This window comes from Etheostoma spectabile, chromosome 21 (assembly GCF_008692095.1).
Source record: "Etheostoma spectabile isolate EspeVRDwgs_2016 chromosome 21, UIUC_Espe_1.0, whole genome shotgun sequence".
Lineage (NCBI taxonomy): Eukaryota > Metazoa > Chordata > Actinopteri > Perciformes > Percidae > Etheostoma > Etheostoma spectabile.
In genome coordinates this window covers 13,248,282-13,262,068 of record NC_045753.1, presented here as the reverse complement: position 1 = coordinate 13,262,068, position 13,787 = coordinate 13,248,282, and the positions used below count along the sequence as shown (strand labels likewise).

Genomic DNA, 13,787 nt, shown 5'->3' with positions numbered 1-13,787 from the left:
TGAAGAAATGCTCTTCCTATGCACACCCTCACATACTGAAATCCCCACCAAAATGTTCTTGATCCATTTAATATTGTTTTTTACTCATTTCCATTCCATTATCTTATTGTGGTTAGAGCTGGAATTAAGTCACACGCTCAAGAGCCCCTGCAGTGTCAGTTTCCACCGCTGCATTTAAAAGAATTATTTGGTCAGAGAACTAAAACTTTATGACTTAAAAAAAACTTTAGCGACTATAGTAGGCAGCGTCAGCAATATGCCAAACTCACTGTAAATCCTGTAAACATGTAATTAGTTTGGTTTTCTCTCAGGCTTTTTATTCATTACATCCAAATGGAACAGCAGGTGTTTTTCTGACAACAGTCAGTGCTGTCAGTGGTTTTTAATTGCTTGTTTGCTGGTGCTTTGTCTCCCCCTAGCAGGGAGTCTAGTGTACTGGCTCCAGCAACAAAGTACCGTTATGAACTCCCTTTGTCATATATGTCACATGTCATATTCAGGGTGCAAACAACACAGCATGTTTATCATGGTTTTAAGTAGTGGCAAAGTTCAATATTTAACATTTTTGAACGTGTACGCCAGGTACCGTCTGACTGGGCTTCCTGTGGACTACCAGATGAAGAACATTTCCAGTCCTGATGTGACTAACATGCTGCTGGAGGACCTCATCATCTGGACTAACTATGAGATTGAGGTTGCTGCCTACAATGGGGCTGGTTTGGGCACGTTTAGCCATAAAGTCACTGAGTGGACTCTGCAGGGAGGTGAGCACTCAAATCAATGTTATTGATCCAAAGTCAAAGCTGATGTGCTGACAATTTTTTTTACTTATTGAATTTAATTTTTCAATGTGTCATTTTAAATGACTTTGCATTACTATGTGTTCATTTGAAGCATGGTGATTATTTGTGATGAATAAGACTGGGATGCAACATACTGCAAGTGGACTGTTGTTATAATGCAGAAACAAATCCTCTTCTAGCATCAAGTTTTATTTTCTCTGACTGAAATCATCTGCTAAAAGCCATTGCTGATGGATGTTCAATGGCATGATTCTTCTTTGTAAGGCCCACACAAAGGTGTTGTACCCACCCTGAAATCCGTAAGCCGCTCACACAGTCACAAACAAACCCACAGAGAGCCCTGGTATTAGGTGTTAGTGTCATCAGAAAGAGAGTGATGGCGGTATCTGCCCTGACCTGTGCAGCAGCGATCAATACTGACATCAAAATAGATGCAGGCAGACTTCAAGCAGAAAGCCGAAATGTGCTCTCACACTTCTATTTTTTGTCTTCCCACCTTGCCTTCTTCTTCCTCCTCCTCCTTCTTTTTTTTCTTTCCCCCCTCTCTACACCCCTTTTTCTTCCTCTCCCAGTACCCACCATTGCCCCCGGCAACGTGCAGGCTGAGTCGGTCAACTCGACAACTATCCGTTTTACGTGGACAGCCCCTAACCCTCAGTTCATCAATGGCATCAACCAGGGCTACAAGGTCAGTAACTGCCGCGGTGCCGTCCCCACCAGCAATCACGCCCATTGACAGAACTGTCAGATCTGAACTTGTAGTATCACATGTCCTGTGTAGCAAGTGGGAGAGAAGAGCCGAGGGGCAAAAGATATTTGGTGCCATCTTGAATGATGGACTTTCTTCACCCATTTGTCAGTCGCAGGTCATTCTCTTTATCTTTGTAACCATTTTTCATAGGTTTTCTTGTGAAGCAGTGTGCATGTAATGATGAATGTCTTCATTATTTTGTCATGGGCTCTTGAATATAGTCCATCTCCCTGTCTCTTGTGTACACTCCATTGAAACAAATGTAGCCCACAGGGAATCATAACGCCACAGCAATAGTGTAGTTCTATTTTTTCCTTTGAATCTGTTGCGACTTAATTATGTCATTGGATTTTTTTTTTTCCTGCCTTTTTGTCTGTCCGTTTAATAGCCCTCCACATGTCTTACTCATCTGGGTGGAGGGGTCACTGTACAAACGCAATCTGAATTTTAAATAACAGATTTGTCTCCAGGGAGAGACTTAAGCAGAGGTGAGAAAAAGAGTGTGAAAGGTAATAGAAAGGGAGGCAAAGGAAGACTTTCAGGGAAAATTTGAAAACGACAGATGGAAAAAAGAGAGAGTGGCAGACAGTAACTAACCCTCTGACATCTTCTTGCCAGCATTTTACTTTCCTGGAAGCTTCCTCTCTCTGGACTCTGGAATCAAATCCAGTGGACCTGCCATTGGGACCCATTATTACCTAAGCGATCCAGGTCCCATTTGTAGATGGTCTTCAATTAACATGCATGATGGGATGCTGTCATGCCCCTCTTGAGCCTTGACTCCCATTTCCTCTCCCAGTCTGTCTTAATAGAGCTATTCAGCCATTTCCTTCCAGTCAAAAACTCTTCCGGGTATCTTTGTAAATATATTTGGAAGACCTACTGTATGATGCCAAATGACTCCTCAGAGTGGCTAAGGACTACTAGTGAAAGACACTGCTGTTAATTTTGTGCGAATAAATCACTGAGAATTATTACAGAAAAATGATTTGCTGCTGTCTGGGTAATTTTCTTCAGGCTCACTGATTCCTTTCTGCTTGTCTGTTTTAGTTGCTGGCTTGGGAGACTGGCAAAGACGAAGAAGTAACTATGGTAACAGTGCGACCGAACTTTCAGGACAGCGTCCATGTGGGATACGTGACAGGTCTGAAGAAGTTCACAGAGTATTACACCTCTGTGCTGTGTTTCACTACACCCGGCGACGGCCCCCGCAGCTCGCCCAAAGCGTTAAGGACACATGAGGACAGTAAGTAACTTTTCGTTTACATTTTCTTCTCTCTCGTGGTGGCGATGGGGACACAAGCATCTCACAGTAACACATCCTCCGGGCAAAATCTATTATTCATGCAGAATGAAGTAGTAGAGAAGTGCTAATGACATGACATGAGTATATTCTGCATCCAGCCAGGATCATCATAACTGGGACTTGATTCCCTTAGAGATGATTGGTTGAGCTTTAAAAACGCTTTAATTGTCCTCAACTTATCATCAGACATTTTTTTTCAGCAATAATCTTGTTTTTGCTGATTTTGTTGTGACTACATTTAAAAGTAAATCCTGTCACCAGTGTGTGACTATGTCCAGTATCCCAGCTGATCAGCATGAATGTATACTGAATGTAAAGTGTCTTATTTGCCCATAGGCCCAACTCATTATTCTTATTTGTCCCTGTCCAGCCCCTGGTGCTGTCGGTCACCTGAGTTTCACTGAGATCCTTGACACCTCACTCAAAGTCAGCTGGAGTGAGCCCGGCGAGAAGAATGGAGTTCTCACAGGTACATTCACTACCTCGAACACTGTCTCCTTTACCAAGATCTGCAGATAAAATCAGTCAAAAAAAGCATCCTGTCCTAATACACTACTCAAGTCTTTTATAATAGAATAAGCATGCAGAGATGGACGTAGCTGTGCTCAAAGACATGGTTTGGTCAAATTGTGTTTGTCGTCAGGCTCTCTACGAGTTGGTATTTATAAGACCAAATGTTGGCTATTTGGGTTTGTATCATACAGTACATCAATACACCGTCTATCTTTATGCATAAGTAACCATTTATGCTGAGTGTCACAAAACATATGTTGTTGCCTTTAAAAAAAAAGAGTAAACGTCTTACTTCTTCATGAAAGTTTGTGTAAAATGTCCATAATAAATATGTTTCTATTGAGCCACTGTTACTTCTTTTAATGCATTTTCTTATTCACTAAATGTTAAAATACATTTTTAAAAACACCACTTTTGGGGTTTCACACATCTTATGCTTACACGATCTTATATCTTTATGTCTATCCACTTGCATTTTCTTGGATCTGTACGTTGTCTATTTTGTTTAAATTGGGCTTCTTGTTTTCTTAGAATATGTGTTAGTTTCTCCATTACAAACATTTCTACTACTATATCCACCATAGCTACTGTATTTGCGGGTATTGCTTTCCAGACCATTTTCAAGTAATTCTTACCTTACTACCGGCCAGTAAAACTTTAACGAAATACCTTTCTTCTTATAGTACTGTTTGCTGTCAGATTACCAAGGTACAACACTGCGAGCTACTGTTGCGATATGCTAGTTTGCATATTGCTCCCTCTTACTTCCTTCTGTACAATCTCTGAGTAAAGAAGAAGTGCCCACCAGTGACATTATTTTTCAAGTGTTTACTAAGGTTGAGAATATTGTGAAGTGTATTTCCAAAACATTTAAATGTGCTGCATGCTCCCAAGAGACAAACACTGACATGCCATGTGAAATTATTGATTTGGCAAGAAATGCTGCCTAATGCCTTGTGCAATCACATGAAAAGAGCTGCTGGCCAAGGAGCAAATTGCATTAACTTTGAGAGCGTAAGCGTGTGTCGATGGGAGTGGGTGGAGGATGTGTGTATGCAAGGAGGTATAATCACAGGCTGATTTAATTTGCTATATTCAATTTTTGATGAAGTTAATTTAATATTTCTGTTAGCTTGCCCTGTAGCATGTGAGCTGAGAGTTGCTATTGTAGTGTAACTGCTGTCGAATTCTCTTGTCTGTTGCTGTCAACCATTTCTGCTGCGCTTCAGGTTATCGCATTTCGTGGGAGGAGTACAACCGAACGAACACCAGAGTTACCCACTACCTGCCAAATGTCACGTTAGAGTACCGGGTCACCGGACTCACCGCTCTCACCACCTACACCATTGAAGTGGCAGGAATGACATCCAAAGGTCAGGGCCAGCTGTCCTCTTCCACCATCTCTTCTGGCGTCCCACCAGGTCAGTAGCCAAAGATTTAGTCAAGATACTTAAACCCAAGTTACTAATTTTCTCACTAACCTCTGGTGATATCAAGCCACACAGTTATTTGCCCAGGTTATGAGCTGTTCTGCTCTGAGATATCTGCCTCTGCCTCAGTACATCTGAGGTAAATGAAGTTTCATTTGTGTGGTCACAGCACTACAACTTTAAAAATCTTGACACTTCTTTTCAGGAACAATTTCCCAGTTACTCTGGATAACCTACATACCTCCACTTAATGGGGTACTTGAAGGAATAGACGGATTAAAATATTAATTATTAAAATTCAAGCATTTGAGACCAAGATATACTGTTGTTTAGTTCCTAGTTGGGTCCTCTTTCAAACTCCACATCACGTTTGTGATGCAGGCTTTCTGTTGCAACTCAGTCAGCGTTATTTTTTTCAATAGCTGGGAACCTTGATTGAACCTGCCTTCCTGCATATTGACTGTTTCACAATAACTTCGGTGAACACACTCTGTTGTCTGGCGCCAGACACAATGAAATCGGACCCCTGTCACCTCAGCTTGGAAAGAGCCCAAAAAAAACACCCATTCACACATCTGCGCCACATCTGCAAAATAATAGTTCCCTCGAGAGCGCTAGGGGCAATCACAGTGTTTAATGATTTCATATTTGCTAAATTGTGTAAAAGAAATACAATGCCCACATCAATTACTTGAGCAGCATTCAGAGCCTGTACATCTGCGAAATGATAGGCTGCTCTATTGAGAACAGGCTTCAGAGCAGCAGTTATAATCCCCAGACTGGTGATTACTCTCATTGTATATGTGTAAAGAAAACACCTATGTGCCTGCAAATGTACCATAACGATCCATTTAAAAGCCACCTCAATAATCAGTGATGCAAATGATTTAGAATTGGTAATTTCACTACAACACGTATACTCTGCATTTGAATACAACTGCATTCAAGCAATCTTGAAATAAATTGGTCAGTGTGCCCATGGGAGTGATAATATCTTTTTTAATATTAGGCCACTGTCCCCACTACAATAAGCCACAGTTGACATTAATATCTTCAACTACGATTTATGTAAACTATATTGTGCTTTGGAATGGGGATCTGTTATGGTAGATTTAATATTTATCTCAAGGGAAGCATGAGGGGGAAAAAAATTGAATGAATTATTTTATGCCCAAGCACATTCTCATACATACCTAGACACATGGAAACACAAACACATCCCCTCACACACACACAAACAAACCATGATATTCATATACACAAAAAAAAGTTCTTTGAATTCATCGCTTTCTGATTTGTTTCCCCTCCAGGAATAATCCATACTTATTGTTTACTCAGCTCAAGTGTAAACAGTGAGGTATCACATTGAATCGTATCTCCAGATAACTACAGTGTAATTGGCATTCATGGCATTGTCTCCGCGTAAGCATTTTTTCCTAATCTAATCTACTTTTGCTGTTGTTGCTGAAGTTGGGAGCACAAGGGAGAGAAATAAGTGAGGTCGCTAAGAAATGCATCTGTGTGCAGTATCTGTCTGGCCACAAGGGGGCACTGTGGTAGATAGATTCTTCCCAAGCATAGTCTACAAACCAGCCTCACAATATACACCTATATTTTTCCCTTAGTCATTCTTTGTCTCTGTCCTCTTTGCTTCTTTATAGAGCTTCCTGGCCCTCCTACCAACATGGCAATATCTAACATCGGCCCACGCTCTGTCACCCTGCAGTTCAAACCTGGCTATGATGGCAAAACGTCCATTTCCCGTTGGCAGGTGGAGGCCCAGGTGAACCACATTTAATCCAGAGCTGAAGTTTCAATTCCCTTACTCATGTGTTATTGCTTTTGGAGTCATATTCCTTACTTTGAATTGTTTTACGATATTGACACAAATATGATTTCAAGATGGAATACAGATCTCATTGACTTCTTCTCCAGAGAGTTTGCAGTGCTTGCACTGTCATTGTGGTATCTGCTGTATATCTGTCATGCTCTCTGTTGTCATGGTCCCAGGTTGGTGTGGTGGGAGAAAATGAGGACTGGGTGACGGTCCACCAGGTGTCCAATGAACCTGAGGCTCGCTCCTTGGAAGTGCCAGATCTCAACCCATACACCTTTTACAGGTAGCATACTGGGAACTGTAATCTGTAATGGGCATTTGAATGTAGCCAATATTTGGTCAACAAAAAAAAAAAGCCCCAGACATCTAATTGTTATCAATTTTTCTCTGGCCAGGCAACTTGCAAATACAAAATTGATACACACTAAGGACCACAACAGCAAACACAGACAAGTACACATGTAGCTCAGTACACATTCTCCAAAAGGCCCAAAACACGTACGATTTTGATTGCTTGTCATTAGACCTTTGTACACAGGTCATTTATACACAGCATACTGCATTATTATAGTAATATATTGGTCTTGGGATGAACCTGCTCATTATTTAACCATTATAAAATAATGCTAGATAACATGGAAATTAAGCGTGTGCAGTGTGACAAACAACCGATAAGGTTTATGTTTGTTTCAGTATCTCAGCTAATTTCAGCATATACCAGGAACCTTATCTTATTCTCCACTCCTTTGATTTGGATACCAACTTGTTGTGGATAGTGTAGTCTCGCTTTGCCAGACCATCCACACACTGTTGAGCAGAAGAGGGTCTGGCTAGTCCACACAGCATTCCAAGACGGGAGAAAACCTGTTTTTTTTGGCATTTCTTTAAACCAATCACCAACCAATTTAATTGTCATGGGCGATGCTAAGCTCCTCACGGAGCCACTGTTGTACGAGGAAAAACTGCTAGCTGTCTCAATATCTGAGGAGCTGTTAACCATAGTCCATAAATCCACCGGGGTTTAGATTTACAGCACAAAGAGAGCCAAAGGAAACAGACATCGGCGAAAATACACGCATCCGGTGGAGTTCCCTTTTGTACCAGAGCAATCCCGGAAGTGGAACGTCGAGGATATAGACTATGGATTGTGTGATTTTAAAATTATTTTTACAGCATGCACATAATCATTATCTTTGTGCAGTCTTCTATAATCCCATTCAATATCATCAGTGAACATTTCCCTGAGTGAATTGCTAAAGACAGATGTGGTTCTCATCATTCCAACATCAGTGCCGCCACTTCAAATTTTAGTAGAGTTAAACACTCGCGTTGGATTAAATATTTCGTTTTTTTCATATTCAGGCTGTGCTACACAAATAAGCCCTCAACTCATGTTCATACTCTATTCATATTCAATGCTCTGATCTCAGTTCAAATGCAATAAGCATGTAAGAGGACACGCACTGCAAGTCCTACGAGAATGCTAGGAGTTCTTTTTTTAAGTTTTCAAGATTTAAAGGTGTGATTTCACTTCAAATGAAACCATCCTTTTGCAGAAGTTGCATTAAAAATGTTTGACTCCAAACGCCAGGTTCCGTATGCGTCAGGTGAACATTGTGGGCACAAGTCTTCCCAGCCAGCCCTCCAGGAAGATTCAGACCCTGCCGGCTCCTCCTGACATGGCCCCTGCAAATGTCACCTTGCGCACCGCCAGCGAGACCAGCCTCTGGTTTCGATGGGTGGTAAATAGAAATATGCTCTTAATCATGATGTTTCACTATAAAAATCAAATCTAAGGAGTCATGGCTTGTTTTGACCCACTTTCTTTCCTTTCCATCCCCTCTCGCAATGTTCATGCCTAGCCTTTGCCTGAATGGGAGTACAACGGGAATGCAGAGCAGGTGGGCTACAGAGTTCAGTACTCCCGTGCGGGCTCTCAGGGCCGGGCACTGACCCACATCATTGCTGACCGCCTGGAAAGAGAGTTTACCATCGAGGACCTGGAAGAGTGGACAGAGTACGAGGTCAGGGTCCAGGCCGTCAATGGCATCGGGACTGGGCCCTGGAGCCAGCCAGTCAGAGGCAGGACCAGGGAGTCTGGTGAGTTAGCACCAAATCTGTCTTCCTCCACGAAAAAACATAGCATTGCTTACTTAATTACTCAAAAAGCCCTTTGTTTTTTGCTGTCAAGTTTCTGTCAAAAGAAACAATGATGACATGAGGATTTATGATACCCTTAAAACAAGCTCACAGCAACACACACTTTCCTGTATAAATACCATGACCATATTTTCATTGATTTTCTCAAAAATGAAAGTACCCTGATTACTTCTCTAATACTTCTTTTGCAACATCTGTGTGGAATTAATATATTATTAATCATATTAGAAGTAACAAACACAGTTATCGCTTTGCCATATGTTAAATGTATGTGTGAGCAGACTGTTACCTCCTCAAGTCTTTTTAGCATCCAACTACTATTTAAGCCAAAACACCTTTTCCATCCATGCTTCTGCTTTCATGTCGCTCACCAGACATTGGCTAGCAAGGAATGGAGAGAGGGAAGGAAGGAGTCTAAGGAAATTGAGAACACATGGACTCGAATGTGGAATTCCTGTGCTCTCTTTTTCCACTCACTGCAGCAAATTCTTAGGAATCAGTGCATAATGTCCAGCAATGAATGCCAAGCAGGAAAAAAGGCCTATTTTTCAGTCTTTTCTTCCAGCAGGCCTGGAGGGTATACCAGGATATTAGAAGCTTTGTGCAAACACGATCACACATAATATAACCATAGCAGATCACTCAAACTGCATCTCTGTGGAACACCTACATCCACCGAGTAAATACACAGAGGGAGCATGACAAATTAATTTTTCTGAATAAAAGGCAAACAATGGACTATTCATGCATAACATTTTCGCCCTTCTTCTCTCTTTGTTTTCCAGTCCCATCCTGTGGACCCACAAACGTGTCTGCCTTCGCCACCACCTCTAGCAGTATCCTGGTGCGCTGGTTTGAAGTTCCTGAACCAGACAGAAATGGTCTCATTCTGGGCTACAAGGTCTGTTTGTGCTGTTTATGTATTTACTATGTATTACTTATCGAGCAGTCAACGTCAAAGAAATAATAGCTATTTTCAGGCCATATACAACAGCAGTAGGGTGAGAGCATATGAAGAAAATTCTCTTACTTCATTTCCAAGTTCCGTTTTTCCCAACTTCTCTTTGTCTCCTGTCTCCTCACCGGATCAGGTGGTATACAAAGAGAAGGACTCTGACAGCGGCGTGTACTTCTGGACAGTGGAGGGGAACGCCACCCACAGTGCCCAGCTGACTGGTCTGGGAAAATATGTGCTCTACGAGATCCAGGTTCTGGCTTTCACACGGATTGGAGATGGACGGCCCAGTTCTCCAGCCATCCTGGAGAGGACTTTGGATGATGGTAGGGACACAGGATTAAGAAACATGCAGCATTACAATTAAATAGCATTATTAAAATATTGAAAACAATGAATGATACTTTAGCAAATATTTCTCCTATGAAATGACATAAAAGAAAGATGTATACATGTGCTTGATTTTTATTGTCCAAGAACCTTAGTAAGTCATGTTTTTTACGAAAAGTACAACATTTTTGTTTTATGCTGAGGAAATGTACAGTATTTCTTCACCTTAAACGTTGAAAAGGTGGAGTTCATATTCATTTGATATGATTTTTTGGTCACCATATTCAAAGTTTGAAAGTATATTGTATTATATATTATGTTTGTTACTTTCCTGCAGTGCCAGGACCACCAGTGGGTATCCTGTTTCCTGAAGTGCGGACCACCTCGGTCCGGCTTATTTGGCAGTCCCCCTCGCAGCCTAATGGCATTATACTTGGTCAGTAGCATACAAGATCCTTGGCTGTTTGGAAAGATGTTGTTTTTCTTTTATCGTGGTCATTTTTATTTATTAACATTTTACCAGAACGTCTAGTCTAGAAATGTCAGCATCTTTTGCAATACTATTAGTAAGTGACCTCGAAACTACCAGATACTGCAGAGTGCACACATATCTTTTTGTAAGATATAATGTAGCGTCATGTAGTTCCTGATGACTTTCAACATACTTTTATAATGTTACTATCAAATTTGGTTATTTTCCGGCTGTAACAGTTGTTTTCTCTTGTAAGCTAATTGGGGATTTCCCTGTAACAGTTTGATTTATTATACATCTGTCAGATCATTTATTTTGAACTGTACAGTATGTCAGGCCCACACAGTAGCCTGCAGGAACAGATGCTAATGGAATTGTTTCAGAAGAGAAAAAGCTAATTTTTACACAGTTTGCTTTCCTTCTTGTTGTTACTACAACCAACACAAACAACAAATGCTTCAAATCCCTGAAAACATTTTTCATCCTAGTTTTCCTTTGCCATTAAGCTCCTTATGACTCCATCAATAATATTTGTTTGTCCCCAACTTCTTCCCAGCCTACCAGATCACATACCACCTCAACTCCACCAACAGCAACACACCCACAGTGGACGTGCTAATCCCCAGCGCTCGCCAGTACACAGTGAGCAGCCTCAAGCCAGAGTCCGTCTATGTGTTCCGCATCCAAGCTCAGACCAGGAAGGGCTGGGGCGAGGCCGCTGAGGCCCTGGTGGTCACCACAGAGAAAAGAGGTAACCATGACTCACTGAATGTGTGCTGTATTTTAATACTTATATGCAAGAGTGCAGAATATGTGGTGGATGATTATACAACAATAATGTAAAAAATCCCAATTTCTAATGGTATTTTGCAAAGTGAAGTGGTATTTTTGAAGTATAATAGCGTGGGTGTTTGTTGCTCTGATGCAGAACGAATCTGTCCATCTGCTTCCTTCGAGGCATGTTGCAAGTTGTTTATTCTGCAACTTTCAGTTCTCGGCTACTTTTCATTCATCAGATTCACACTTTTCTTTCTCTCTTGTTTGCAACATAACCCATGCAAATGTCGGCAAGCATTTATTATCCCTTCTTTGTTTTATTCCCCCTCCCTACATCAATTCAACCTTCATTCCCTCAATCCTTTGATCCCGCTCTACCCTTTACGCCCAATTATAATTTCTCTCATCCAACCCCTCTGTTACCAATGTCTCTCCCCTCATTTACACCTTCTGACTGCGTGTCCGTCCATCCAGCTCGTCCCCAGCCCACCAGCCGTCCCATGGTTCCTCAGAAAGAGGTTCAGGCCCGCCAGGTTTTGCTCTCGTGGGAGCCGGGCAGTGACGGCCTGTCCCCTGTGCGTTACTACACGGTGCAGCTCAAAGAGCTTCCTGAGAGCAACTGGACAGTCCACTCTGCCTCTGTCAACCATGAGGCCACATCCTACATAGTATCTAGGTACGGTGTACTTTTTAGCTTTCTGGGGTTGATTTTTATTTAGAACATTTCACCGTTTTGTTTCTATTTGTTCTCTTTAGATGAAAGGATAAAGCTTAATGAAACACCACTTTACCTTCTCACAGTCTCCACTACACACTTCACTTACACATTCCCTTGGCTGTAGTTGGCAAATAAGCAATACCCTTATACGGTATAACGTTTCTAGGGTATTACACTCAAATTTAGAACATAAACCATGGTATAAACTAGTCAATGGGGCATTAGGAATTCAGTAAATGCAGCAATCAGCATTAAGGTCTCAGATTTCTTGAACATTTTGCTGCTCCCAAAGTGAGACTACATTTCTATTTTCAGTGGAGTAAAAGGTTTAAAATCCAGTGCCTCAGTTTATCATCAAGATTGATGTGCTTTCCTGTGCTTTCATCCCTAAGGCTGAAACCCTTCACATCCTACCAGTTCAGAGTAAAAGCCACCAATGACATCGGGGACAGTGAGTACAGCGAGGAAAGTGAAGCGATCACGACTCTACAGGATGGTAAGAGCGGTGTCACAACATTCCCGCTGTAAATATCTGAGTAAATTAGCTTAATCTTTAAGGATTGGTTTGACATTTTCTAAAAGATGCTTATTCCCTTTAAAGGTTGATAATACTAAAGATTTGAAAATTGATAATACTCTCATTCCTGTATTGTAAACTCAAGGCCACAGCCAACAACCGGTTAGATAGCTTAGCATAAAGAGCGTGGGGGGGGGCGTTATGTGCAGGGCTATTTCTTGGCAGGTGAGGTGATTCTCCATTGGTTGCCTCATGGCCCGCCTTGTTCTGCCTCTGATTGGCTTACCCTGGTATTTTTACCCTAACCGATCCCAACTCCCCATGCCTAAACCTAACTATGTTGATCATTCTAGCAGATCCGATTTAGGACATACCAAAAAATAGTCCTGCACATAACAGAATAAGCACGCATCCTTAAAGGTCCCATTCATTTAAAGGTGCCCTGCCACATGTTTTTCATTACTTTGTGGTAATGTGAAAGTTCTACCATGGAAAGAAATGGCTTAGTTGCCTTGTTTCAAGCCATTCTAGCATGTTATTGAAAGCCTGCAGGAAAACTCAGCTCGATTTGTGCCGGTTCTCATGAATATTCAACGAGCTAAGCTGCTTGACTCTGATCGGCTAACAGCAAGCCAATGAGAGCCTGGCTATCAGCCTCCTTTACCCAGCGCAACTGGGTGACCTCATGAATAGTAATGAGCTCAGGCAACATGACATCAGACTGACCAGCTTTTGTAATTAGCCAGATTTCTCCGCCTATTCCTTTTCATTGGCTTGAGCTGACAGAGGAGGTAGCAGTTCATTTTCACATTCACAGCATAACACAAACACACATGGATAACTAACATATTTCAAAAAATACCAGTAAAAATGTTTTTTGTGGGGCAGGGCACCTTTAAAGATAATTATTCCATAATGTACTGTACATTTAATCTGGCAATGTTTCAAATATATTGTATGCACATGCACTTTATGTAGGTATTTATAGGAACAATATTAACACTACACACTTCTGTATCACTATGAAAGGAGGATAATGTCTGCATGAATAAGCCTATTGTTGTGATTCAGACACTGCTGGCAAACACAGCGGTGATGTCATTTGCGCACCCAAGAGATAGCATTAAAACCTTGGCAAAGTTTGCCCAGACGTGCTTTACCAACTAAAGAAATATTCTTTCTCCAACTGCTATTTTTGACTCATCTGTCAATGGCTGT

General features: G+C 41.5%; 1 protein-coding gene across 5 annotated transcripts in view; it reads left to right on the top strand.

Moving 5' to 3' along the window:
• The window catches only part of sdk2b (sidekick cell adhesion molecule 2b), a 257,788-nt gene that overhangs the window by 219,582 nt on the left and 24,419 nt on the right, over positions 1-13,787 (top strand). For all 5 annotated transcript variants that reach the window (XM_032501974.1, XM_032501972.1, XM_032501971.1 and 2 more), the window contains exons 17-31: positions 583-764; positions 1,376-1,491; positions 2,605-2,800; positions 3,231-3,329; positions 4,603-4,794; positions 6,465-6,586; positions 6,814-6,923; positions 8,232-8,382; positions 8,503-8,740; positions 9,586-9,701; positions 9,892-10,081; positions 10,423-10,521; positions 11,114-11,308; positions 11,809-12,010; positions 12,445-12,548. In XM_032501974.1, coding sequence (XP_032357865.1) covers positions 583-764; positions 1,376-1,491; positions 2,605-2,800; positions 3,231-3,329; positions 4,603-4,794; positions 6,465-6,586; positions 6,814-6,923; positions 8,232-8,382; positions 8,503-8,740; positions 9,586-9,701; positions 9,892-10,081; positions 10,423-10,521; positions 11,114-11,308; positions 11,809-12,010; positions 12,445-12,548 — 2,312 coding nt within the window. The remainder of the gene's footprint in view (positions 1-582; positions 765-1,375; positions 1,492-2,604; positions 2,801-3,230; positions 3,330-4,602; positions 4,795-6,464; positions 6,587-6,813; positions 6,924-8,231; positions 8,383-8,502; positions 8,741-9,585; positions 9,702-9,891; positions 10,082-10,422; positions 10,522-11,113; positions 11,309-11,808; positions 12,011-12,444; positions 12,549-13,787) is intronic.